At 43.1% G+C, this 27,687-nt stretch overlaps 1 protein-coding gene across 6 annotated transcripts in view; it reads right to left on the reverse strand.

The window, feature by feature from the left end:
• Positions 1–2,105: 2,105 nt before the first annotated feature.
• The window catches only part of LNX2 (ligand of numb-protein X 2), an 80,006-nt gene continuing 54,424 nt past the window's right edge, over positions 2,106–27,687 (reverse strand). For 5 of the 6 annotated variants that reach the window (XM_027064604.2, XM_053211292.1, XM_027064603.2 and 2 more), the window contains exons 3-10: positions 27,383–27,630; positions 25,987–26,186; positions 20,255–20,623; positions 16,349–16,489; positions 12,812–12,989; positions 9,765–9,996; positions 6,110–6,268; positions 2,106–4,261 (exon numbers count right to left, since the gene is read on the reverse strand). In XM_027064604.2, the coding sequence (XP_026920405.1) occupies positions 4,126–4,261; positions 6,110–6,268; positions 9,765–9,996; positions 12,812–12,989; positions 16,349–16,489; positions 20,255–20,623; positions 25,987–26,186; positions 27,383–27,630 (1,663 nt within the window). In that variant the 3' untranslated portion in view covers positions 2,106–4,125. The remainder of the gene's footprint in view (positions 4,262–6,109; positions 6,269–9,764; positions 9,997–12,811; positions 12,990–16,348; positions 16,490–20,254; positions 20,624–25,986; positions 26,187–27,382; positions 27,631–27,687) is intronic. The other variant, XM_027064605.2, reaches the window with a different exon arrangement.

A 27,687-nucleotide genomic window follows, 5' to 3' on the forward strand; every position in this document is an offset into this window, starting at 1 on the left:
TATAATGTGGCAGGGGCAGGCAAAAAGTGCCTGCCCCTGGAGGTTGGTAAGGATTTCCCCCAAGGAGGTGATGCCACGAGAGCCAGGCCAGCCTGCGGAGGCAGGGGCGTGGTGGTGATGGTGTATAAAGGAGGCAAGGAGTGGGGGAAGCGAGGTGAGCGGCGGGCAGGGGGCGGGGCGGGCAGGGGCTTTCCTGCCGCGCCAAGCTGCTGTGACCTTTCCCTGCAGATCCCTAACCAGGGCAGTGACCAAAATTAGGGTCTAGAACAGCTACCGGTAAGAGTTCAGACCGGAGAGAGCGGGGGGTAGGGAAGCGCACGAGAAAACGGAAGTCCGTGTTGCAGAAGCGACGTTAGGGGCCCTCAGTCCCCAGACGGCGCGGCTGCAGACCCGGGGTGTGGGCGCACTCAGAACTGCAAGGTGGCTCTCGCAACTGTGAGGGTGGTTAGGTCAGAGCCACAACAGAAGCAAACACGGAGGCCTGCTGAGAGGCACCCTCACAAGGAGGGTAATTCTCTCGAACGCGGGGAGGAGGAGCCAGAGAAAGCTAGAGATAGCAGCATCCAAGCGACGCCTCCCGATATGGGACACCGACATGGGACGCCGCGGCCACGCACAGAAGGGATCGCCTCACAGGGCTGCAACAGGGAGCCCTTGGAAGCAGGACCTGGGGGCGTGGGGAGCCCGCCGGAGTCACAGAGGGTAAATGGGACCACAGAGCCATCCAGAAAACCCGATTAGGGGTCAGACCGCACGGCCCTTGATCTGAACTTAATTTACTGGGAAATCGGGAGCAGTTTTCTTTGATTACAATTTTTTCTTCTTTAATGCAGGTAATGAGCAAAGCCCTCGGAAGGCCAGGAAGCAGGTCAGGCCCGCCTGGTCCGGGAAGTGCTGTGATAGAGGCGACAGGCACAGCCACGTAGTAATCTCCAGTTTTCTGATAACCACGTTAAAGCAGAGTAAAAAGGGGCGCCTGGGTGGATCAGTCGGGTGAGCGTCCAACTCTGGATCCCAGCTCAGATCATGATCTCAGGGTTCCTGGGATCGAGCCCCGTGTGGGGCTCTGTGCTGACAGTGTGGAGTCGGCTCGGGATTCTCTCCCCCCCTCTCTCTGCCCCTCCCCTGCTTGTGTTTGCACATGCTCATGCTCTCTCTCCAAATAAATTTCAAAAAAGCAAAAATAAACTGGTGAAATCAATTTTAGTAAGATATTTTAGGGTAAGGGGAGGGGGACTTGGAGGAAGGCAGTCGAAAGGTACAAACTTCCAGTTACGAGATAAAGAAGTCCTAAGGGGTGCTTGGGTGGCTCAGTGGGTTTAGCGGTGACGTGTGTCACTTAGGCTCAGGTCATGATCTCAAGGCTCGCGAGCTCGAGCCCCACGCCGGGCTCTGTGCTGACAGCTCAGAGTCTGCTTCAGATTCCGTGTCTCCCTCTCCCTGTCTCTCTCTCAAAAATAAACAAACATTTAAAAAAAGTCCCAGGGATGTTATGTGCACCACGACAACTACAGCTAACGCCGCTGTGTGATATACAAGAAAACAGTCAAGAAAGTAGATCCTGAGAGTTCTCATCCCGAGGGGAAATTTCTGTCTTTTCTTTTTACGGTGTCGGTGAGAGAAGACGGAGGTTAGCTGAACCTCTTGCGGTGACCCCCTCACAGTGTATGTAAACCCAAACCATCATGCCGTATGCCTTCAACGTACACAGAGATGTATGTTCTTTCTCAATAAGGCCGGAAAAAATGCATAGCAAAAGATGGGCAGGAAACCCACCAAAAATAAAAGTTAAAAAAAATACTATATTTTCTATCAGCCTGTATATCCAAGGTATCATCATTTTGATACATGGCCCAGTCGCTGTTCAGGGATTCAGTAGCCACACGTATTGGGCAACACAGATCTGGAGCTACCGTGTGGGCAAAATGTCCAACGATCAACAGGGATCAACGTGTTGTGCCTACAGGAGTAAGAATCAGAAGGTGGACTTGTAACTCTGAGGTTCGAAGCTCGGGGCGCGGTGACGGCAACAGGGGTGCCGTGAACACATAAAAGGATGGCATACGGAGTCACTATCTGCTGCTCCGGAAAAGAGACAATGTCACTGTCATGGAAAGGATGACTTTTATTTCCATCCTGGATGATTATCACACCATTAAACACGTTTGAGAAATCCTGAAATAATTTAAACCGAAGGCACAGAACAAATCAAAATATTTGAACTATTTACGCTTAAAATGAGAAAATTCAAATATCTCAACAGTAACAATAAATTACGAACAAGTTTCCATCACCAAATATCATTCTGACCAAAAGCCATCGCGTTTTGTAATCAAACCAAATTGGCTTCAGCCGAGGCCGAGATTTCCGTGATAAAAAATAACGTTGAAAAAAAGTGCCTTCTTCCAAAATACTCATCATACCCCCAGGTTCAAGGTAAGTATTTTATGTATAACAAAGTAGCCATTAGGATATTTGTTGATGGATGGTCGCTCCCCAAGAAATGATGCATTCTTACAAAATGTTTAAAAAAATAGCCAAGTAGGATATAAAATTCTATCTGGGGAGCAGGAAAAAAAACCCAACAAACAGACCTGTTCCATGTCGATTAGAATATCAAAGCACGTCAATACCAAATTGCTTCAAAAGCCAATCATCACATAACAGTAATATACTGTATGGAGCATTCCACTGTATCTTGGTTATATGTTGACCATACACAGTGTAGCTAAGGGGCTGAACGAATCGGTAGCAATTATTGTTGCCATTTCTTATTTATCCAAGAGATCGGTTTAAAAAAATCACTAAAAAGCTACCAGGAATAACCAGGGACATGCTACAGCCACAATAAAGCCCTAGCAATGCAACTGCTAGCTTGAAAATCAAGTGGTCATGCTCATAATATACTGTAGTATTTTCGAAATACATTCTCTGATAAACAATACCATTTATTACAGAGGTCACTTGTAAATGAGCTCAGATTCTGAACTAGGTTCCTAAGTGAAACTTTTTTCAAGTATGCATAATATTAGCAAGGTAAAGATATTTCTTATCTTACTCGCTTCTTTATGAGTTCTTCCAAAGGACAACCACGTGGAGTGAAGGACGAACAAAACGGGCTGGTCGTAGTTTTCAGAAACATTTAGGAAAAACAAGAGATAGCCTAGTGATCAAGGACTCACTGAAAGATAATAAGCATCTAAAACCTACTATTTTCGATAAAAATCCAGGACTTTTCAGGCTTTTTCTTGAAATGGTTAAGTTCACGAGAAATAATGGAGGGAAAAAATAAGGGTTTCTAAAACACTCAAGGCTCGTCTCAGAATGAAATAAAGCTAGGGTACCTTCTACACTGAGTTGTGATATATATGAATGCGTATTGAATAGCAATACGGTTTTATCTTTATCTACTTTAACTGCATCAATCACAGAAAGCATGTCCAGTCAAGATTGCTGACAAGTACAATACAAACGCTAGAAAATGAATTTCAGCAAAAAACGCTCCTCCAGAATTTTCCTGCATAACAAAACATTCCTTTGGAGATGAATCTTGAATGCCTTTGGACTTCTTTAAGTAAGTGCTGCTTTTACTGTCTCCAGCACGGAACTGTAATTAACCTCCCAACCTCCTGTGTCCCTGGAAAACGTGATCTTTTATTATCTAGCATTCTAATTATTGGTACATTATCTTGTAGAAAGCTCTTCAGTAGCGTCAGACTTCTGTCTTCATCATCTATGAGTACTAAGAGATTAAAGTAGAAGTAAAATACGTCAGAAAAATCACTTTATAAACGGTAGGAAGTTTTGAAATGTTGGCACCGAAGGGAAAAAAATGGGGGAGGGGTACCATCTCCAGGGATCCGTTTGTGGCACCATGGCTACAGCCCAGCAAATGCTACTGCCACTGGCTTCCCTGATCCCAGTCTTGGGGCGCGTGGACCCAAGGAACTACCACCAGTCCTCCGATGCAGCTGGCCGGGTCACAGTTTGGGAAGACTTCATCGGTCATGTTAGGTCACATTCTGACGACGGAGGGTCTGAATTCTAAGCACAGGAACTTGTTACAAGGGCTAGTGAACAAAGCCCAAACAAGGAAGGGGCCTGACTCGGAACCGATTTCGGAACCTACACCAGGCTGCCAGGCCAGCAGATAACTGTCAGAGTGACTTTGTTCCTCTGCTCCTTCAACATGGGAACTAGCGCAGAATGGCTCATGCCCACAGTCGACAGGCCGTTGACCGCCACGATCATATCTCCACATCTGGGCAAAGAGAAACAGAAACGGACCGTTAACTATTTTCATGGGATCAGACAACGTTAGCCTGAGATTTCTTAAGCGTGAAATTCACAGCTTCGCGTAACCATTCGCTGTCAACCATTCGCTGTCAACGGTGAGCGCATATGATCTACCTTGCAAAACACCCGGGGCCGTTTTTCAGCCTAGATTGGCCTGCCCCTGCCAATCAAGGGCACTTGTACGCCCACCACTCCTGTAGCCGCCGGGTGGCTTTGAGGACGAGCAGAGTAATTTTCGCCTAAGCTTAAGCCAAATGTAATTCGGAGAATAAACGTGCTGCCCCATTAAGAAATACTAACTAATGCACCTGAGGGGATTGCTTATTATTTTAACTGTCCTCTTTCCTCATTCTTAGAGTGCATACATCCCAGGGTTGAATCGCGTCGAGAATAAGACGGACACCTCCTTTTCCTTCGGCTGCCGTCAGCTGCGGACGCTTACTGTCCTCCGACAGGATCATCACAAATGGACGACAAATCTGAAGGCCTCTGTATCCTTTATGATTTTTCCTCTTTAGTCTGTAGCACCAACAGGCCAGCTTATTGTGAGCTACCTCAGTAGCAGGTGGAAAGTAAACTTCTGAGACCCAGACTGGTGGAGTAACCCAGCGAAGAGGATGGTTAATTCACGTTGCCCCTACTCCTTCCGCCTAAAATACGGATGTTCCGGCCATCTCTGTCGACACAAGCCTGATCAAGAGCATCCTGACCCTGACAACTTTTCGCCAGATCACGTGAATGGCACTTTCTCTCTGTGAGCGGCATACGCTCTCCATGTGTGTGGCACCCTGTCTGGTACGTCAACACTTACTTTTTAAGAACCGGCCCTCCCCTCAAAAACTAAGCACTAAGAGCTTCGTCACCCGTCTCCTCTCAGTCCGTAGGATCTCTTGACGTAACCCCTCCTTCTTCTCCCAGCACCTGAGCTTTGAAAAAGGAAAGAGGCTGCACGAGGTCGGCTGAGGACTTCCAGAGGGTTCCCAGCCAAGGCCCTGGAGACACAGTCCTGGGTGCGAACCGCAGTCAGCCGTTTCCAGCTGCTTGACTGTGGGCAAGTTTCTTTCTCCTTCCAGCACTTAAGTTACCTCGTTTATCAAACGGAAATAGCAACAACAACACTGACCTCCCAGGGCTGTTCAGAAGGAAGGTTCCATAACACGATCGCAAGCACTCAGCACTGTGCCTGGCACACGGTAAGCTATCATACGTTCATTCATCAAATATTCACCGAGACCCTACTGTATACACAAGGCACTGTTGTCGCGGCCAGGAATATAACGATAGAGGCAACCAAGTCCCTCCCACCCCCCGTCACGGAGCTTGCATAAATATAATGTTAGGTGGACATAAGTGCTGTGGAGAAAAACAGAGTCATCTAATGACAGGACTGGACCTAAGGGGCAATGTGTCGAATGACTGTTCATTGCCAGATGTCCTACCACAGTGTGTCTCATCAGATGACTCAGGTTTGGCTCCTGTCATTAGATTCGCATCACAGAGCTATCGGAGGCAAGATGGTAAAGCGGCGCTTCAGTCTAGATCTGGTCTGGCCGACGGCTGCCGTAAAGGGCCAGTTAGCAAACAAATATTTTAGTCTTTGTGAACCACACGGTCTCTGTCCCGGTGACTCATCGCCGCCGCTGTGGCTCAGGGGCAACCACGGAGGACGCGCGAACCCGCGAACGCACCCACGTCCCACTAAAACTTTATTTACGACAACAGCCCACGGGCTGGGTTGGGAGTTGACCCCTGGTCACGATGGCGCCCATCACAGTAAAGCTGAATCACATGATCAGACATAACGAAGACTCACTTTAATCTTCCATCATAATAAGCAGGAGTTCCCAAGACAATGGTTTTAATGAAGAAAGGCTGGTTGGTGTGGTTCTCTTCATATCCACCAACGATACTAAAGCCCCAGCTTCCCAAGTAGCTTCTTCGTAAAACTATGTCATGGCAGCTGTGAAGGGCACTGTAATAAACACAAAGATCAAGAAAAAATTAACATGTAGGCTTTTATACCCTGCTCACCTCTGCTGTAACTAACTCCACAGCATGTTATGCTCTCACTGCCTGGGAAGTAAGACGGGCTGCTTTATTTCCTTCCAGATACGTTATGCCGACAACCCGTTTTCTAGCGAGTCCTAGGTGGACTGGAGTTTCTCCCACTTTTTTCGGTCTTCTTTTCCCAGGTGAAGATACCAGACCTGCCCACACACACAAGCACGCAGGCATGCACGCACAAACACACCTGGTTACAAGTGGCACCGTGGACATTTGTGTAAAATGGTTCTGTGCCTATATTTGCTCACTGCACTGTCAACAACGTCCTCGGTGCTGACATCCATTTGTATCCACACAATCTGTGTCTACAAAAAAGTGGTACAGAAGCGGTCTGGTACCCCTGATCTCGGCACTCAAATGAAAGAAGTGAGCATTGTGTGAGTTCCCCAAAAAGACAGAAAACGTTCTTTTTAATCTGTGTGAAGAGTTATTTGTTGTTCTTTCCTCCTTCACTTAAAATGCATTTTAAGGGAGGCTCTGAAAAAATAGGGAACTCAAAATAGGGAAAAAAAAAACAACAAAAAACATCTCCCGCCACCCCCCACCTTTTTTTTTTTTTTTTTTTTTAAACCAGGGACCCTGAGATGCTCCAGACCGTCTGTCTGGAGGATAAGGCACTTCAGAGTTCTATGGATCTGGGAACAAGCAGTGAATAAAAACGTAAAAGTAGAAAAAAACTCCCACCTAAATGACACAGAAAAGAAATCTCTCTTTAGGAAACAAATATCTTGGGGCGCCTGGGCAGCTCAGTCGGTAAAGCGTCCGACTTCAGCTCAGGTCACGATCTCCTGGTTTGAGTTTGAGTCCCGCATCGGGCTCAGAACCTGGAGCCTGCTTCGGATTCTGTGTCTCCCTCTCTCTCTCTGTCCCTCCCCCGCTCACACTCTGTCTCTCGCTCTCTCTCAGAAATAAATGAATGTTAAAAAAAAAATTAAACAAAAAAAAAGAAACAAGTATCGTTCCTTTTTCGATAAAATTGGATATAAAGCCCTCTAAGGCAAGGCTTCCTGTTTTTAATCTATTAAAAATAGTTCTTAATAAAGCCGATTCTGTATGTGATCTATGAAATGCCAGAACTTTTAATCTGGTCTAGTTTCTTAGCTCACCAATAAGAAAGGGCTTTTAAAAAGGCTTCTAAGATACAGCAGGGTCCCCATGCATTGGCCTGGTAGCCTAAGGGGAACGTAGGTTACTTTCATTATTCCGAATCTCCTGCAAAAAAATGATGACAACAACACAAAACAAATCGCTCTGTCTGGTGTGCAGATGTCCGGGGCACTCCTAGCACATTGCAGTGGGGGAGCCTCCCTTGTCAGAAGCAGAGCTGCTTAAAGGGGCCGCCCGCACCCAGAGTAGTGGCCCTTCTGCCACGTGCTTGGGAGTACAGGTTTGCACACAACAAAGACCCCCCCCGCAAGACTCTGCAGAATAGTGACCTCCTCCTGACAGATAACTCTTTTGATACAGGTGGACCCCAAAACAGACTTTACCGTGCTGTGTATTTTTCACCTGAAATTTTCATTACTCTTCGTGGTACCCCGGAAGATGCTCGGAACACAACGGGGGAAGCGCGGACCCCAGAACTAGGCCGGGGAAGCAGGGAAGGAAAATGGAGAGGAGCACCAGGGCAGTGCGAGTGGCTCTCCGGCCAAGTGCGGGTCTCCGCCTGTCCACCCGCAGTGGTGTGGACCAGCTCGAGCACAGCAGGAGAAGACACCTGCTCACCCACTGGTGCGTGAAGGGGCCTTCCTGACTTGCTAGGTCCAGAGTGACAGGGCTGAGTATTTAGCAAGATAAACGAGCTTCCCCTCTGATGGCTGAAACCTCACAATTTAGACAGCGTGTCTTCGGCAACCATTCCAACTGACCCCTACAGGCCCCTGAGACGTGAATTCTATTGGTTGTAGGCCTTTTTAGTCTTTTTCAACCAAGAGGACAAGTCGGGAAGTTAGATTACCGATGAATTCCAACCATCCTTGTGCTTTGTGGTGTTATGTGAAAGTACTTTTTTTTAAATAAATCACACAGCACTATACAAATGCTAGTTATTAAAAATTAAATCCACATGGTGCTAGATGGCTCAGAAACTGGCGTTCTTATTGTTTATTTTTATTGTAAAAAAGCAGTCATTTTCACACTTGGCTCAGAGTCCAAATATGTCATCACAGTTCAGTTTTAGGATTCTTCTATATATTAGGAATCTAAAGCGATCTGGAAACAAAGACAGTAATACACATTCTCCCTATCTCAGTACCCAATTAAACGAGCATCATCAGGGGGCTGCAAATGCTTTCGTGACCAGACACGGACCCCCTGCAGCATGCCCTGATGGCGACAATCAGGAAGCAGTGAACTCTTCACTGAGGTGGCGAGGCACGCCTACTCTCGAACCCCAACAGTGTGGCTTAAAGACTCTCACGTCCAGCAAAAACGGAGTTCTACACCTTGCCTTTTTAGGAAGATAAAAGGATTAAGAAAGGGATTTCAGAAAAGCTTCTGGAATAGGGAAAGGCCCCACACTTTGACCTGGTTCTTCTGGTGAAAAATGCACACGAAGTCTAAGCATATATCAGAATGCATGGTGGGAAATGACCGCTTTTCTAAAGCAAGAGGCTGAACATCCAAATCTCATGGCTGGTCCACTTACGAACCTTAATAGGAATGGACAGATGGCTTTATTCATTTTTTAAAAAAATGTTTATTTACTTTGAGAGAAAGAAAGAGAAAGAGGGAGAGCATGTGCATAAGCAGGGGAGGGGCAGAGAGAGGGAGAGAGAGAATCCCAAGCAGGCTCCATGCTGTCTGTGCACAGCCTGACATGGAGCTTGATCCCATGAAGCACGAGATCATGACCTGGGCTGACATCAAGAGTCAGACACTCAGCCAAATGAGCCACCCAGGTGCCCCTATTCATTTTTATTTGTATGTATGTATGTATGTATATAAGTATGTATGTATGTATGTATTTATGTTTATTTATTTTTGAGAAAGAAAGAGACAGAGGACAAGGGGGAGGGGCAGAGAGAGAGGGAATACACAGAATCCCAAGCAGGCTCCAGGCTCTGAGTTGTCAGCACAGAGCCCAAGGCACGGCTCAAACTCACGAACCATGAGATCATGACCTGAGCCGAAACCAAGAGACCTGTAACCAACTGAGCCACCCAGATGCCCCTATTATTTCTATAAATAGATACATTAAGTCTTTTTAGCCTAGTTCTTATTATTAAATTTACCTTTTAGAATATAATAACCTGAGAAAAATTACCATTTTCTGTTGTAACTTGATTTGCTATTGCAAATCGGACTAAAACCTTTTTGTTCCCTGGATGAGTGAATTTATGGTGTTACACACTGACAGTGGCTGTAAGTATGATTACTCCGTAAGGGTCAAAAGCGGTCAGTACCTTGGAAGCCCAAGCCACATGACCCATGACGGGGACCAATTGGCGTCATACTCATTCTCGCTGAAGGTGCTCAGCTGCTCTTCCGTGGTCTGGGTTGCCTCCTCAACAACCTGGACCTCAAGCGCTTTCAGGACAACAGCAGAGGACGCAGCACTGGCTTTCAGCATGGCCACAGCCTCACTGTGACTTAGATTGGTCAGATCAATGCCATTGATATTCAGCAATATATCACCTGTTCAAATGAAGAAACAAGAAAAATGAGACAAGCCAGTGAGTGGCTATCTCCCTGTACATTCTGTCATTTGTAAATTAATCAACAAAGGTTGGTTCCAATAACTCACATGAGGTAAAAGACCATTTTCTTACTTCTCTGTAATTTTTATGATCCTGAGGAAAAATCCAATTCATGGAGAACATTCCAGAACAACTCAAAACTTTAAGATAGTGTCATAATACGTAGGAAAAGGTGTGGCTCGAGGCACTGTGATTCAACTGGAAGTCCAAATCATTAGACTTAGTTTTGCTAGGTACAGGCCCTGGGCACATTTATTTCTCTTCTTTGAGCTTTAGTGACTTCTATAGTTCTTTTCTATTAGAAAATTATTTGATCCTTTGCTCTTAGAAATGAATTTTTAATATATTCTATTTTACAGTTACACTGTTTTATACATAAAGATAGCCCTACAAAGTTTGTTTAGTGTGCACATATCAGAATACGTAAAGAGAACATATCCTTGGGCCTACACAAAGAAATGAAACTTGTGATTTGAACATCTTCTCTTGCTTGAGGAATAAAAAAAAAAGTGTCTGTTGCCTTGCCATAATATAATAAAAAAAGGGTAATGAGGATTACATAAAAAGGTTAGGAAGGAAAAGATTAGTTTTGTAGGTACCAAGAAAGCCTATGAAAAATCCTCCTCTCCCAATTCATCATTTATTTTTCAGATTATTAAAGCAAACATTCTTACTGTAGAAAACTTAGAAAACGTGAAATAACCAGAAGGAAATAAAATTACCTCAAATTCCACAATTGGGCAAATAACATTTTTTAAAAAACAATAGCAGCCTTATTAACGTGTAATTCACATACCACTCATTTCACTCATTTTCAAGTATGCAATTTTATGGTTCTTAGCATAATCACATTGTTGTGTAACCAGCACACATTATTTTTGGACCCCTCCCCTGAGAACCCTGTATTCGTGAGCAATCATTTCCCTCTCCAGTTCTGAGCAACCACTAATCCATTTTGTGTCTCTATAGATTTGCCTGTTCTGGAAATTTCCTATAAATGCAACCACACGTGGTCTTTTGTGACTGGCTTCTTTCACTTAGCATAACGTTTTCAAGGTTCATCCATACAGTAGCTTGTGTCAATACTACATTCCTTTTTATGGCCAAATAACATCCATTGCATGGACGTACCACATTCTGTTGATCCATCCATCAGCTGCTGTTCACTTGGGTGTTTCTACTTTTTGACCATTATGAAAAATCCTGCTACGAACCTTTATGTACAAATTTCCGTGGGGGACGTGTGTTTTCATCTCTCCAGGAATGGAACTGCTGGGTCAGGAGGTACCCCTGTTTTTAACTTTGAGGAGCTGCTAAACTGTTTTCCAAAACATTCCCACTGGCAACGTCTGAGAGTTTCAATTTCTCCACATCTTGGCCAATATTTGTTACTGTCTTTTTTATTCTATTCATCCTACTGGGTAGGGAGTGGTTTTGATGTGCATTTTCCTAACATCAACTGACATGGAGTATCCTTTCATGGGATTTTTGGCTGTTTGTGTATCTTCTTTGGAGAAATGTCTATTCAGATCCTTTGCTCATTTAAAAACGGGGTTATGTGTCTTTTTTATTATTGAATTGTAAGAGTTCTTTATGTCCTCCAGATAGGAGTCTGTGGTCACATACATGATTTGCAAATATATTCTTCCATCCTGTGCATTTCACCTTCACTATGTTTTTGCTTTCTTGGCGGCGTCCTTGGCAGCATAAAAAATTGTAATTTTGATGAAATCCAGTTATCTATTTTTTGGGGGGGGGATTTAAAAAAAATTTTTTTTATGTTTATTTATTTTTGAGAGACAGAGAGATAGACTGTGAGTGGGGGAGGGCCAGAGAGAGAGGGAGACACAGAATCCAAAGCAGGCTCCAGGCTCTGAACTGTCAGCACAGAGCCTGACACGGGGCTTGAATTCACGAACCACGAGGTCATGACCTGAGCCAAAGTTGGATGTTTAACCGATTGAGCCACCGGGCGCCCCCCAGTTTATCTATTTTTATTATGTTGCTTGTGTTTTGGTGTCCTGTCTAAGAAAACCACTGACTAATCCACTACTTAATCCAAGGTCATGAAGATTCATGCTTGTGTTTTCTTCTAAAAAGTCTTAGTTCTTACTTTTAGGTTTTGGATCCACTATAAGTTAATTTTCATGTATGGTGTGAGGTAGGGATCCAACTTCATTCTTGGAAAAATAGCTATTAAGACTCACTTTCCCAAATGAACAAACCAAGTGTATGAAGAATGCTATTTTTACCACCACCATCCCTACCTCTATAAATTATATGGTACTGATGGAAGGTGGGGTACGGAGTGTGAAATTACAAATGAATTAATCCCTAAAACTATGACTTTTTATTAAGAATGTCTTCCACTTCACCTCTTCTGTGAGACCCCTCCCACATGGGTACTTTACTATGTAAGCAATATTTGTTATTTTAGTGAGACAGTCCTTCAGAGGATCCAATCTGCCATCATGTGAGAAGTGTTAAATCTTTCAGAGGGTCTTTTCCAACATAAAATAATCCAACCGAGTAACTGTTGGAAAATAATGGAAACATCATCAAACTTCAGCAGTTTTCCTTCACATTAGGCATTTTCTAACCTTATGATAAGAGAGGCTTTATATGGAAGGGACATTTTAAAGGATTCAAAGAAGTCATGTTTAATGGAAAATATCGTAGATATGTGTTATTTTTTAAAACACGCGTTGAATTCAGGGAGAAGATGTAGTGTAACTGTTCAGACCCCCTCTCACCTCTCTTGATTCGGCCATCACGTGCAAGGCAGCCATGAGGTGGCACACTGGTCACAAAGATGGGCAGTTCGCCACTCTTACTTCCTCTGCCTCCAGCTACTGTCATCCCAAGGGACTCGTGGGGTTCCTTCTTTACAGTGATGTGTTTTTCTTGGCATGTAACACACTGGGCAAGATCCTAAAACACGAGAGAAAAATTTACTGGATAATAAAATAATATATAGTTGAAAAAAAGACAGCGTAAACTAAAGGGAAAAATAGTGTGGCAATTATAAGTCTTTTTTTAAAATCACCTGCTATAGAAGTAACACACAGTTCTTCATGGTACAAACACTACAGTGAACACTGGGGATCACAAGGTCAAACTTTGGACTGCTGTATTTTCATCCGACTATTTATGGGACAGAAAACACTCAGGACTGTGACATACGGAAGTCAAAGTAAAATAAACACATCATTTGTATAATGATCTTGGCCTCCAAGATATGATCAATTCCATAAAAGTAAATAATGCGTTGGAGTTTTAAGACTCTGAAGACAAGCCAATGAATTTTATTTCCATCTCTCTCCCGTATTCTTTGAAGGAAAAGTAGAGTAGTACAAAAGTAAAGTGTGGGCTTCATTAATTGCCAGAAATAAGCCACAGACCTATCTTCTGATTCTTACTCATAGGATTATGAAAATGCTCAATCAGGAAGCAGGTGCACATGGATGTTCAAAACCTTCATGAAAAGCTAAAAGGATATGAAATAACTGAATTTTCTGAAAAAGCTAATAAAGAGAAATAAATTCCCAGCAAACTGTGTTCTCAGGAAAAAGCAATTTTTACTGACATTTATTACTGCTACTTATGATTGAGTCACTCCTAGAAGAAAGGGAGAATTTAAAACATGACTTTTCTTTTGAATTAGAACTCAATCAAAAACAAGGTGTACGTATGCAACATTAGTATTAAAATAGCAATAGTAACCAACACCTATTGAAGATTTACTGTGGGTAAAGCTAATGGCATTACACGCATTATTTTATTTTAATCCTCACAATGATCTTGAACATGAATACTATTGTTGGCCCCATTTTACAGAGGAGGGAACAACCTTAGAGAGGTCAGGTAACTTGCCCCAAATTATACAGCTGTAAGTGGCCGCACCGGGATTTGAACTGATGCAAGCACATGTATATTGATTATATGCACCCACACTACAAGGGTACTATACTATCAAGTGTAATAATGGAAACTAATGTTTCAAAAGATTCCTAACACTTATCAACTATAGGAGAAATTGTAATAATAAGATAAGTGTTAACATGACTAACAATATCAATGAGAGAACGGTATGAATTATATTTATAGAACTGTAACGTTTCTGTAGAGCTGACAGGTGTGTATTTGTTAATCAAGCCCTGGGTTCCGGGTCCATCTGTTCTTCTCTGGTCCTGGAATCCACTCTTGAAATTTCAAAAATTTTTTTTTTTTTAAATCTTTATTCACTGTTGAGACAGACAGAGCATGAGCAGGGGAGGGGCAGAGAGGGAGGCACAGAATCCGAAGCAGGCTCCAGGTTCCAACCTGTCGGCACAGAGCCCGATGTGGGGCTCGAACCCACGAGCCGCAAGATCATGACCTGAGCCGAAGTTGGATGCTCAACCAACTGAGCCACCCAGGTGCCCCTTGAAATTTTATTAAGGGAACTACTTGAAGTAACAGCCGAGAGTTCCTAGAAAATTTTGACCTTGTGGGAAACCTGTAAATGCCTCATGGTGGTATCCTACCATATGAAATCTATGTCAGCATCTTCAAAACTGGGCAAGAGCCAGTTTATTAGGAAGACAACCCAGATAAAGTCAGCCTTGAGTATATTTATGTGAGAAGTTCCGGCCGTCAGATATTTAACCAATTAAAGGTGGTTGTTTTATTCCTCTATGTGGCTGAGATGTATGCATTTTAGGCAAACTTCCCAGATTATATTGGTATGCTTCATGAAACTTCGAAGGGCTTGGCACCACATGAATGTTTATTCAAGCAGCTATGTAGACTAGTGTGCACTTTAATTTTTCACAACAATTATTCTCTGAACAGGTTGTTCTGGTGAATTTCCGTTTGTGTCCCTAGGACACCTTTATTTTTCTAAATCAGGATTTGACATCACAAATGCTGTGCATTAGTAGTAAATTGTTAAATTAATGCTTAAAAGTATATTTCATGTGGTTGTTCCCACCAATCAGGTTTGTAGAGGACCTAGAATAAGAATTAATTCAGCATTACTATGAAAAACACAGCCACATAAAATTAAAGAATAAGAATTAGTAGAGTTAATAGGGAAAAAAATATATATATATATATATATAATTTGTAAAGCAAGGATCGGCTATATGAACACTTCCTTTTCAAATTCCTATTTGAAATAGTAACTCCTTTTCATAGCCATCATTGTGAAAACAAAACTATAGGTTTCCTGCACACATTTCATTTTCTGTTCAGAAATGAGAACAAGTCTGTGGTTATAATTTCTTATAGGTATTAACTGAACCAAAGACCAGGGACAAGTCTGTACTTCGGCTCAGAGAACCAGATAAACCTGATGGGCCAAAAATACTTGTGCCTTTAAGCGATGCTTTCTTGGGGCACCTGTGACATTCCAGAGGTACTCTCTCAAGTTGTACTTACATTAAGAAGCCACTTTAAGCTAACTCTGAGCTTCCAAGGTCACTCGCCTTAAGTAAAATTAAACTGCTTCGCTAAATAAAAACTTACTTATGGGTCTGCTTAAAAACTATAGGAAGTTTCCTATATGCTATTTTGCACAGTTGCAAAACATCATTGTTTTAAAAATCCTGGCCTACTGGAAGTTGGGTTCAAATGAAAGATCAAACGAGGTAAATAAAACTGAGAATGCGGTAAAGTACCACTGTTTTATGCCTACAACTAAGGTGGGACAGTCTCCAAATTCTTCAGCACAGATAAATGACCTAGGAGTATTATAAATCCAGTGAAATATTAAAGAAGAAGCAAAAAGCTCAACATATGGGAATTTAAAATGATTTAGGGAAGTATTCCTATAAGCTATAACATAAAAAGAAATGTACTATGCACGTGGCTATCAGAATGTACGATTTACGTTTAATATTCACATACCCAATTCTGTTGTAGACAACCTGCCCAATGGCTAAGTATAGACTTGTCAATTTGTCTTCATTATGCTTTTTCAATCACATAACCGACTGTTACATTTAAATGAGCAAACCAAGACGAGTCCCACTTTCAAGCAGGACCAAACAAATACAGGTTTTTCTAGAAGATCAAACACTTTTCATCAGTCACCTGGCAGAAGGACCTTCTTACTAACAAACCATCCCTACTGGCTGAGGAACTGAGACTACAGAGTGACTCTCAAGGTAGCCAAACACACACTTCACATCCCAAACATCTGTATTCGCTGTTCCCAACAGAATAACAGCCCTCATTTAGAGCTTACCAGATGGCAACCATGATCTCTGAGGGGAGGTGAATGAAAACACACAAACACAACGCCTCACCTTATGTGAGCTGGGTCTGTTGTGGTACAGCGGCTGTGCATGATGCTGGCTGCTACTCTGAGCTCCTGCGTCTCGGACAGGATTACCAGGCTGGGATTTCCCTGGTCTAGCAATTGTTAAATCCACCCTCTCTCCACTAGCCTGGAGAAAACACACATACACAACCACCAGTCATTAATGATGCTTCTCATTTAAAAAATTGAAGGCAGTGTCATTTTCAATACACTCATCATCACTGTGCCGGAGCCTCGCCTGAGTGGTGACAGCAGGCACCTGCTGGTGGGGAGGAAGGGAATTCATCTCAGGAACCAGTATTTTAAGCCTTCTGCAGTTAAAACACCCACATGCAGACCTCTTGGGCAGGCCATCCCCGACCCTGGAAATACCAAGGAAATAAGCAAGGCAAAGCAGTCAAGCTGCCCATGTTCTGATCTCCCCATGATTTCTTGAAGGGTAACCCCTTCAAGATTGGCCTTGGCATTGAGAGGGAGAGCGCAAAGGAAAGAAAAGGAAAGAAAAGAAAAGAAAAGGAAGAGCTGATTCAAAACTGAATCAGAAGGCAGGTGACTTTTGAAATAAATTCCAGGGTGGCTACTTTGAGAGTAATAACCAATGGAACTATGCACAGCTTTGTCTCTGCTTGCTACAGATTTGAGTCAAAAATAGGACATCAGCTCAAACAGTTCTGAAAAGAATAACAAAGGTCCTGTAAAACAAGATTAGTATTTACATACACTGTATACTGTATTATTCATAGTATTTATAGTATTTATATACATTGTATACTGTGTCACACAGATATATATGTCACACACATACACACACACACATACATTTAAATGTTACATTCAATTACTTTAGAGGTTCATGACTATCACCTTGAATTTAGAGGTCCATTATTTATATTTATATATGTATATTTCAAACACAGATTCACATCTATTATATTTTTTAAAGCTCTTTTTATCTTTGCTTTTAAATGTACAGGCCTGAGTTATGTGATGCTGATTCTTGGTCATGACCACAAGTTTCCAAGTTCACTATTATTCCCATGGGGAAATCTGACAGCCTGCTTTTAAGGGGCTGCGGTGGAAAGCAGGGCCCCCCCCCCATCATTATAGTCAGCAATGTTAACAAGTCACTCCATTTTCAGTTATTAAACTGGGAAAATGAGTGATAACCAATTTTAAGGCCCTACTAAAAATCATTTGCTTATTCAAGCATCTCAGTAAACTAAATAGTTTCAGAGGAGTTCTTCAAAAGAACCAAAAGAACAACACTTCACAGGGGGCCAGAGTCTGGGGGCTTGATCTAAAGGATAAATGCCAAAGTAGAATGTTTAGAATCCTGATATTTAAGATTCTGACACTTCAGGTGTGACGAGTGAAATGCCCCTTTGTGATTTCATTTCAATGTACAGAATTGTTTTCTTGCAACACTTGCAACCACCGAACACAATCGGTATTTCACCTTTACTGGAAAATGCAAACCCATTAAGGGAAACAAATCCTTGATCTTTCTTGATTGCTTGAAAGACAAAGTTCTGGGCTTGAGATGGAAGTGGACATACAGGCTTTAAACGATGGACCAACATTTAGGTTTAGGCTACTTTTAAATAGACTGCACACCTAATACCTCAGGGTTTCAAACACAGCAAAAGAATTCTGTTAAAGTCAAGATTTTTAAAAATGCAGGATCTCAAAATGACAATACCTATAATTCACAAATAAGTGGCATGCCTTGTGGCTAGGAGTATGTATTGCGGAAGTTTAGCAAAATCTCTTAAACTTGAAAACAAAAAAAGTCAAAGTCTTTCAATGGGAATGATCAAATACGTTTTAGTATGACATGCCTACTACACAGCTATGTGATGATGAGTCTATTTTCAGGGTAAGAAGTCTACAACCTACTGAGGACATCAAGGGTGGCAAACTCAGAATTTGCAAGATGAGCACATAGGTTAAGTATCTATGTAAAATGTCCCTATTGATCCGTGGACGCATACATAAAAATGTTTGGAATGATCTTCTCTAAAATATTAATGTTGCTATCTTGGGGTCTTCAGATTGAATGTGATTTTAACTTCCTTCTTTATTTTCTGTATTTTGTCTTCACTAGTCTCCTTCTTAGACATGGAGCACATGCTATTTTCATAATCGAAAACAGTAAGATTTATCAGTTTTTTCATAAAGAAACAACTTGAGCAACTTCAGTTTTCTACGGTTTGAGGAGAATTATGGCGCAAAATACGACACAACTATCTATGTGGATTATAAAACTCCAGATATCATATGTTACCAGGAAAAATTTCAAATGTATTTTCTACGCGTGCACCTATTTTTCTCACGTTTTGGTTAGAAATTTCGTGAGGCCCACCTACTTAGGCATTAGGATATTTGCCTGAAATATACAGTCGACCCAGCTCCTTCTATCTTATGGACCTGACTTCTCACTTCATAAAAGCCCACGCGATTCTCCTGTTTCCTTTAACAAGCCCCATGAGGGTGTGAACCTTCTTCTTCTTCCCTCTCCCTGCCAGCAGTCCCTCCCCTGCCCCCCCAGACAACTCGTGCTCACCAGTGCACCAGCTGGATGGCACCCACAGGGGAAGGTACCACTGCTGCCTCTGATTGGATGACATTTTAAGGCATCCAATTTTTTTTAAACTTCAAGTCTGCGACGGAAGACCCATTCCCAAATCTCCCTCCTACTGCAGTATTTTGGTTCCTGTGCGTGTGTGCTCTTGACGTGACACTGAACCAAACATTTGTGAAAAGGAGTAAATTATATGGGATTGAAACTTGGGTGTTCTTACCCAGGAGCTTAAATTGTCATTGTTACTCGCTTCTGTGTACTGTACGCATTTCTCAGTGACTATCAACCCGCTTCAATTCCTGATGTCCGATCATATTAATGCTTGGCTTCCTGTATCTAAGAGGGTTTTCTGGTGCTCACTTAAAAAAAACAACAACAACAACAACACATTTTTGTGTCACCCTTATCACTGCAGGGGAGACCCACATCGTCAGATGCTATGGCAGCTTGTAGAACCGGAAGATCTGCTCTGGATGACTTTCTACTTTATATGTCTTAATGCTCTTATTGAAAATGTGTTTTTTCTCTAATAATAACTATCTTTACTTACTTCACAGAGATACTGTAAGAACACAAGTGATGATGTGTTTGAAATGCTTTGAATTCCTTTAAAAAAAGGGCACTATAGAGATGAGTTATTCGTTTTGTTTTTTTTTTTAATGTTTATTTATTTTTGAGGTGGGGGGGAGGAAGGCGAGGAGGGGTGGAGAGAGAGGGGGACACAGAATCCGAAGCAGGCTCCAGGCTCCGGAGAGCTGTGCTCTCCGAGCACAGAGCCCAACGTGGGGCTCAAACCCACGAACCCTGAGATTACAACCTGAGCCAAAATCGGATGCTTAACTGACTGAGCCACCCCGACACCCCTGGATTAGAGTTACTCTTAATAAAAAAAGTATTTTCCCCCCATTTGAATGGGGACGCACAGAGGGGGAGTGAGGAGAGCGTGTAAGTCACGCTTGGAATCACAGCTCCTTCCAGCTTTACTTTTCTCACCTGTTAAATGTGGACACCTTCATCTGTTGTCTGGGACTGGGGGGAGCCCAGGGAGCAAATGAGAAACCCATGTGAAACTGTAGAGCCCTCACTCTATAAAGAGCCAGGCTACATGTTCGCAGGGATATAGTTTTCTAGAAAGGACTCTATCGGTAAGGAAGTTAAACTAGTGTGCATTTTGCATTTTGAAGGATTTAGGGAGCCGTGCTTGATTTCCCCACGAAGCATCAAATATCCCTTGGATTCTCATGCTATGAAAACAAACACTGACATAAGGTAATCAGGGCCCAACAACTAGGATGACCGTCCGGCGTGTACCTGAATGATCTGGGCGGCAAGCTCGGGGGTCCCGTGCTTCAGGTCATGTCCGTTGATGGCAAGCACTCGGTCGCTGCTGCTCAGCCTTCCGTCCTGCGCGGCCAGCCCCCCCTCCAACAGGTCAAGAATAAACACGCCTGGCTCATCCGTCCTTCGTACGAGTTTAATGCCGAGCTGCTCACCAGAGTCCCGTTTGTGAAGGACCACGGGGAAGACCTCTTCCCGCGGAGAGCTACCGTCAGAGTGGCTGTGTGTTCGGTTCCCAAAGCGCCTCTCTCGCAGCACGGTGAGTTGCAGGGTGCTGCAGGGCTGGGAGAGGACGGCTCTGGCATAGTTGTGGGATACATTGCTGATGTTACAGTTGTTGACCTGGAAGAAAGAATTGGGACCAAAGTGTGACGATCTTTTCTCAACTTGTAGGAATGTTCACATGCTGCTTCCCAAAGAAACTAACATTGCGAAAATGATATACAGTCACTGTTCACAAAGAAAGGCACCCCCAAGATGTTTTAAAATACAGTTCCTAGGGCGTGTGGGTGGCTCAGTCAGGTAAGCGTCCGACTCTTGATTGGCTCAGGTCACGATCTCACGGTGTGTGAGTTCCAGCCCCTCGTCGGGCTCTGTGCTGATAGCCTGGAGCCTGCTTGGGATTCTCTGTCTCCCCCTCTCTCAAAAATAATAAACATTAAAAAAATATACATAGTTCCTAAACTTAACTTACAATGACTAGCACCAAATAGAGAAGAGTAGTTGGGAACACGGGCTTCAATGACAGTCTTGAATTAGAGTCCTTGGTCCTGTCATGTACAAGCCAAATGTCACCAGGCAAATTACAGAACTTCTGTGAGTGTGTTTCCTCTCCAGTGAGATGTGCTCACTATCTCCTTCACACTTCAGAGATCAGGAGGGCAATGTGCGGACAGCAGCAGCATAAGGCAAGTGCTAATGAAATAATACTAGCTCTAATGGGACAGAAATTAAAGTTTTACTGGATTGAATTTGCTTTTCCAAATGAAACACACGTAAGCTACAAAAACGAAACCGAGCGTTATTTTAAGGAAAGTGACACATTCCAGGGTCACAATCCTATTCCAGATCAGTGATTTCTATCTTGTTTTATTTTTTTAAAAGCTTTTTATTTATTTTTGAGAGAGACAGAGCATTAGTGTGGGAGGGCAGAGAGAGAGGGAGACACAGAACTGGAAGCAGGCTCCAGGCTCCGAGCCGTCAGCACAGAGCCCGACGCGGGGCTCGAACTCACAAACCGCGAGACCATGACCTGAGCCAAAGTCGGAAGCTCAACTGACTGAACCACCCAGGCGCCCCCCCCGCCTTTTAAAAAAATTTTTTTTCCTAATGTTTATTTAGAGACAGAGAGAGACAGAGCATGAGCAGGGGAGGGGCAGGGAGAGAGGAAGACACAGAATCCGAAGCAGGCTCCAGGCTCCGAGCTGTCAGCACAGAGCCCGACGCAGGGCTCAAACTCACAAGCTGTGAGATCATGACCTGAGCTGGAGTTGGACGCTCAACCGACTGAGCCACCCAGGGCCCCAGTGATTTCTATTTTAAGGAAGAGCAGGTCAATTATAGTTTCGCTCTAAGTCTTTAGCTTAGCCCGCAAGTGTAACATCTAATACAACAAGCATAACTCAGTACTCACAGAACATTTATTAAACTTTAATCTTGAAATGAGGATAGTGAGTCATTGGACATGTAGCCTTACAGAGAAAATATACTCAGCTTCAATTATTCACCACAATATTGTCAGAAGAAGGGGTTGGCACCATTCTTGACACTTATCACAGTCAGAATTCCTCTCTTCATCTGTCTGAAACAACCACGAGGGGGAAATCAACACCTATGAGCCTCGGTCATGTGGCAGGCTCCGGGTTAGGTGTTTGTGATCACCCAAACCCTTCAATCTTTTCCACATGAATCTATGTCACAAAAGGCCCTCCCCGCTCCTATCCACCTAGGGTTTATAGTTTTGAGCACTAGTAACTTGAATTTTGTTGATTTGGGCCTACTGATACGTTTTAAAATGCAGGCATTAAAGATCATACATGTCACACAGACTTGCTATTCTCCCAAGTTTGCAACATTTGTGCATTTGGTAGCCATGCAAAGCCTTGATTAAAAGGTTGAATAATAGAGGGTCAAGAACAGAACTTCAAGGCAGCTTCTAAAAAGCCAGCCTGAAGTGGATTTGCTAGTCAAATGTAGTTTGTAACAATGTGGTCAACACATGACTATAATCATTTTTCTTCAAAACCAGAAGTGAATAAATTGCTGACAATTCAGATCATACTGAAAACACCTACTCTTAATAATGTTCTAAAATATATATTATTTTTAATAGTGATATTGATATCATTTATAACAGTATTTTTTCTCCAAACTGCTCAAAATTCTGCACAGCAAATGGCCCTAAGGGTATATGGTTCTTCTTTTCAAAGAAGCTATTTAAGAGAATAACGTGTGTGCATGTGTGTGTGTGTGTGTGTGTGTGTGTGCACGCGTGTGCTGGAAAACCAAAGCCACACACTGTTACTGCATATGGTTTGTGGAACTAAAAGCGTAGGCCAGCTAGCTCTTTGGTCTGGAAACAGACCATTGTATAGATTCTAAGGTATTTTCAAATTGGCTCATACTGTACTATTTATGCAGCTTGTACAAAGTGTAAGACGACCAGGTAGTAAAAAAAAATACCAAGTAGCCTTCTTTCCAAGTGTTCACTTTTGAACGATCATAAATACTTCTCCATATTTGGGCAGGTGGTGTGGTTTTACTCAGTGAGTCTGACAAGCCAGTTAAAGGCCAATGAGAAGTCAGGGCCCACAGCAGAAGAGACTCTTTGTGAATTCACTAATCAGGTTATTTGCTCATGCTTTTCATTTCTTTCCTTTCTTTTCTTTTCTTTTCTTTTCTTTTCTTTTCTTTTCTTTTCTTTTCTTTTCTTTTCTTTTCTTTTCTTTTCTTTCTTTCTTTCTTTCTTTCTTTCTTTCTTTCTTTCTTTCTTTCTCTTTCTCTCTCTCTCTTTCTTCTTTCTTTCTCTTTCTTTCTTTCTTTCTTTTAAATATAATTTACTGTCAAATTGGCTAACATACAGCGCATACAGTGTGCTCTTGGTTTTGGGGGAAGATTCCCGTGCTTCATCGCTTACATACGTGTATCAATTTGAAATCACTAAACTGGGTTTAAGATTGCCATTATTAGAGTTGTTAGTACGTATGCCTCCATAAACAACAATAACGCACTGGAATGTCTACAATGTGGATTTACAGCCTTGAGTTACTTCCCAAAATTACAGCCAATAATTTCAGAGAATTAGATTGTTATTTGAGGTATACAGACTCGGTTGTGTTATTAAACGAATCTCCAGAGCAGAACGGTAAAAAGCCTTACAGATGAAATATATTAGCGAGCAAAACCTGAAAGCTATTTAACCTCAATTACATTCCAAGAAATGCAAATACGAACAAAGCATTTGTTTTTACCTTTAAAATATAGAGAAAAAATGAGAAATGTATAAAAAGGTTAATACCGGCACATTGCTGGCAGCAAAGAACAACATACAAAAATACATGTACACTTAATTATAGCTAGAAAGGCCAGAAGAGGGGAAAAAGAAAGAACACTATGTAAGCTGCAGGAAAGGGCAGTCTGGCTCTCCTGGTCTTGACCGCCAAGGTATCAGAATGCCAGGGGCGATGCACCTGGGGAATCGGCCACAAGATTTCCTCCGTGGAGCAGCGGACCAGGAGCTGGGAAGGAAGGAAGGCAGGTAAGGTGTCCACAGAGCTGTGCCAACCTCATGCCACCAGAGCACTGACATCATAAAATGACAGCAAATACAGTAAGACAGTAAGTAGCTGGCTATGGCAGGATCAGAAAATGGATTTGACATGAGCTGGATTAGTTATGCTTCCTGCATTCCCCTATTCCCTCTTAGGATTTGGTAAAAAACAAAACGCGAGAAGTTCAGTCTGTGTCAGCCAGGCGAACGGCGAAGAAGGAGGGGTGTGGGGCCCGAATGGTAAAGTGTCAATGATATATTGTAAGACGCAGCATCCAGACGGGAGTGGAAACCGAAGCCAGGAACCCCCAGGAAAGGTTAATCCTCGCTGCTCTGGGAGCCCATTTTGTCTTTTTCCCCATCTGGACGTTTCTTTTCAAGAGCTAAAAATCCTAGCCTTTCTAAGTTTTGCTTTAATAAAGCAGACAGCTATTCCTGATAGGATATTATATCTAAATCCACACTTTTATTGATTCAGCAAGCATTTCCTGGGCACTTATTTTTTATTTATATATATATATTTTTTTTAATGTTTATTTATTTTTGAGAAAGAGAGAGAGAGAGAGAGAGAGAGCGAGCACGAGCAGGGGAGGAGCAGGGAGAGAGGGAGACACAGAATCTGAAACAGGCTCCAGGCTCTGAGCTGTCAGCACAGAGCCCAACGCGGGGCTCGAACTCACAAACTGTGAGATCATGACCCGAGCCGAAGCCGGACGCAAAACCGACTGAGCCACCCAGGCGCCCCTCCTGGGCCCTTATTACATGCACAGCATTATGGGTACATAACCACAGATCTGTACCATGTGTACAATCAAGGTGGCTGCAGTCACCAGAGAAAGACAGTACGCTGAAATAATTTTCTGTGATTGGTTATGTGTTAAGTGGTGAAGAGAGACGCAAGGAAATGTCAGCGCTTAAAGTAAAAAGAGGTCTGGGGTCGTGCCAGATTTCAGAGCAGGCAGTGGGGAGGCCGGGGTGTTGATTCCACTAGAGTAGATGAGAAGCACTGAGGGGACAGACCGGAGAGGTAGCAGGGAAAATGGAAGTGAGGGGTGGAGACCCACAGACCACGGTGAAGGACTGAACGGTGACACTAAGGAGGCAAAAGTCCTTGAGCTTGGGTTCCCAAGAGGCACCTTTTCTCATTCATGACTACTTCTTCTCTCTCCTATATATCCATTCTTTTAGCTTCAAGTATCATGGACACTTGTATGGGTCATACATCCAGGCCAATGTTCACAGAAGCTCCAGTCCTGTGCAGTAGGATTCTGACCATCTCCACACCCTCAGTGTCAACAAACCCTCTACTACAAGAACGTCTCGTCCCAAGCCAGATCTTCTGCGGGAGTAGCTATTTCTCCTCAAAGAGAAGAGCAGAGAAGCGAGCATCGAGGCCTAGTGCGGAGTCAGGCTGTTTGTTGAGGAGAGCGCATTTGGAAGCCAACAAGAGACCGCCCTTTCTGAATTCTATCTTGAGTCCACGGTATAAATTCTAAGCAGCTAGTGCCGCACGGTCTGTCTTTTCTAGATCACAGTAATCAGCGTAGAGAAGGATAAATCAGACAAGGAAGGTAACTGATGGACGGTATAATGGACTAGGGATAAAGCCAATGGGACAAGAGAATTTCAGCAGTGAGGGTGGCCCTGAGATAGCCAAGCATGGAGTCCGAGCCAGGAAGAACCCAGCTGGCCCACAGAGGACAGGCACGGAGTCACTCGCGGGATCGAATTTAAGGTAGGGAGAAAAAAAAAAAAATACGTTCCACGCGTGCGGGGAAATAGGAAAAATTACAGATAAATTCCGGTCTGTTGTGCATATAAGAGCAGTGAAACTTACCTTTGTAGATTTCAGGCTCCACAGTGTCAGTTTTCTAAGCTTGAAATTTATGAATAAGAGCGAAGCGATGCAGGTTCACAAAATAATTAAAATTGATACCTGAAGAATCTGGTCTCCAGCAAGGAGTCTCCCGTCTCTGGCGATTATCCCGTCCCGGTAGACTTCCTGGATGACAATGTTAATCAGCGGGGTTTCATTGCCACCCACAATGCTCATTCCTAACTGAATATAAGGATGAGATCGGTGAATTTCAATCGTGGTAATTTCGCCTTCCGGTAAACTAAGTGGTTGTTGTAAAGCTGCCAGGTTAAAAACGAGAAAGAGAAAAATAGATGGAAAGAAAAACGTTTTATATTTTGATTCTCTTCAGGTAAGTAAGTTATCATCTATCATAAGTGATCGATCACCTTATGTTAATAGATGATTAATGGCGAGGCAGTATTACTGGATAAGAAAAAGAATGACAGAAAACGTCTACACGTTAAGAGGATCAAAACACTTTCTCTTGGAAAGGTGATCAGTAAATAATCAATAAATAACTGCTATGAATCAGATTACTAGGGATGACACAGTGATCTGATAAAGACATATACAGACAATGTCGTCTTGTCCTGATCAGAGGAAGTTTGAACCATGAAACAACTATAAACAATGCAAGGCAGTACGTTAAAAAACAACAACAACAACAAAAAAAAACAATTACATCAACCTCTAAGAACAGGAGGGTCTTGAATTGAGCGTTAGGAGATGAAAAATGTGTTATAACCATGGAAGGGAAAATTTGAATTAGTAGCAAAATTTAGAATTTTCCTAAGAGAAAATCATATTTAGACGTAAAGGCATAGGGCCAACCATCAAGATACGCCCAAGATCTTGGACTGCAGGCTTTCTATTTCCTGGTGGGCCATCAAGACAGATCAGGGGCTGCGACCCGAGGACAGCAATAGTAAGAAGCACGGCCTTGGAGGCAGATGTGTCCCTGGCCATTTTGTGGCTGTCCGACTTTGACCAATTAATCTCTCAAGACTCAGGCTCCTTCCTCACCATTAAAAGAAAAAAAAAATCTTGGAATAATGGTATAGTTAATTGGTTAATCTATGTGAAGTGCTTGGCACAGAATAAGCACTTAAGTTGAGGTGTCATTTCTGTCGTTCTTGATGCTGTGGATTTCTTAGTCAAGAAGCGACAGGCTTTGAAACACACAAACAGTAAGGAGCATGTTAACGATGAGGGAGACCGTGGGCTACAACAGAAGAGGCGCGGGGAAGGACAAGCGTCCCCGGGGTGAGATTCATGTTCCGTTTCTCACCCGCAAACTGTCGGAATTGTACACTTAAAGCGTGAATATGTGGTATGTGAATCATGTCTTAATAAAATTACTTTTTGAAGAGGAAAAACAACACATGTCGGGAACGTAAATAGCGAGGAGTGGGAAGGAAGGAAAGGTCTGATTTGAAAAGATGTGAAAAACGGAAGGAAGTTGAACGGCACATACTGTCAGCAGCCGCATTCTCCTCGAAGGCGGGGTTGTCCAGGCCAGGCTCCTCGGTCCACGAGGGAAGGGACGCCGGCATCCAGTTCCGTTCGGTAGGCGCCGGGCCCGACCCTGAGCAGTCCGCCTCGGGGGATAAAGTACCTGGAGGGCCTATTGTAGTGGGTCCGTTCTCACTCTCAGTCTCTGTCTGAGTTCTACCAGTTTTCCTCCTCTCTAGGGCAAGTCTCCGATGAGCAGCTCCAGGACATCTAGAAAGAGAGCAACAGGCGGTTCCCAGACGATTCGAAAGGACAAAAGTGATCCAC

The sequence above is a fragment of the Acinonyx jubatus genome, chromosome A1, assembly GCF_027475565.1.
Source record: "Acinonyx jubatus isolate Ajub_Pintada_27869175 chromosome A1, VMU_Ajub_asm_v1.0, whole genome shotgun sequence".
Lineage (NCBI taxonomy): Eukaryota > Metazoa > Chordata > Mammalia > Carnivora > Felidae > Acinonyx > Acinonyx jubatus.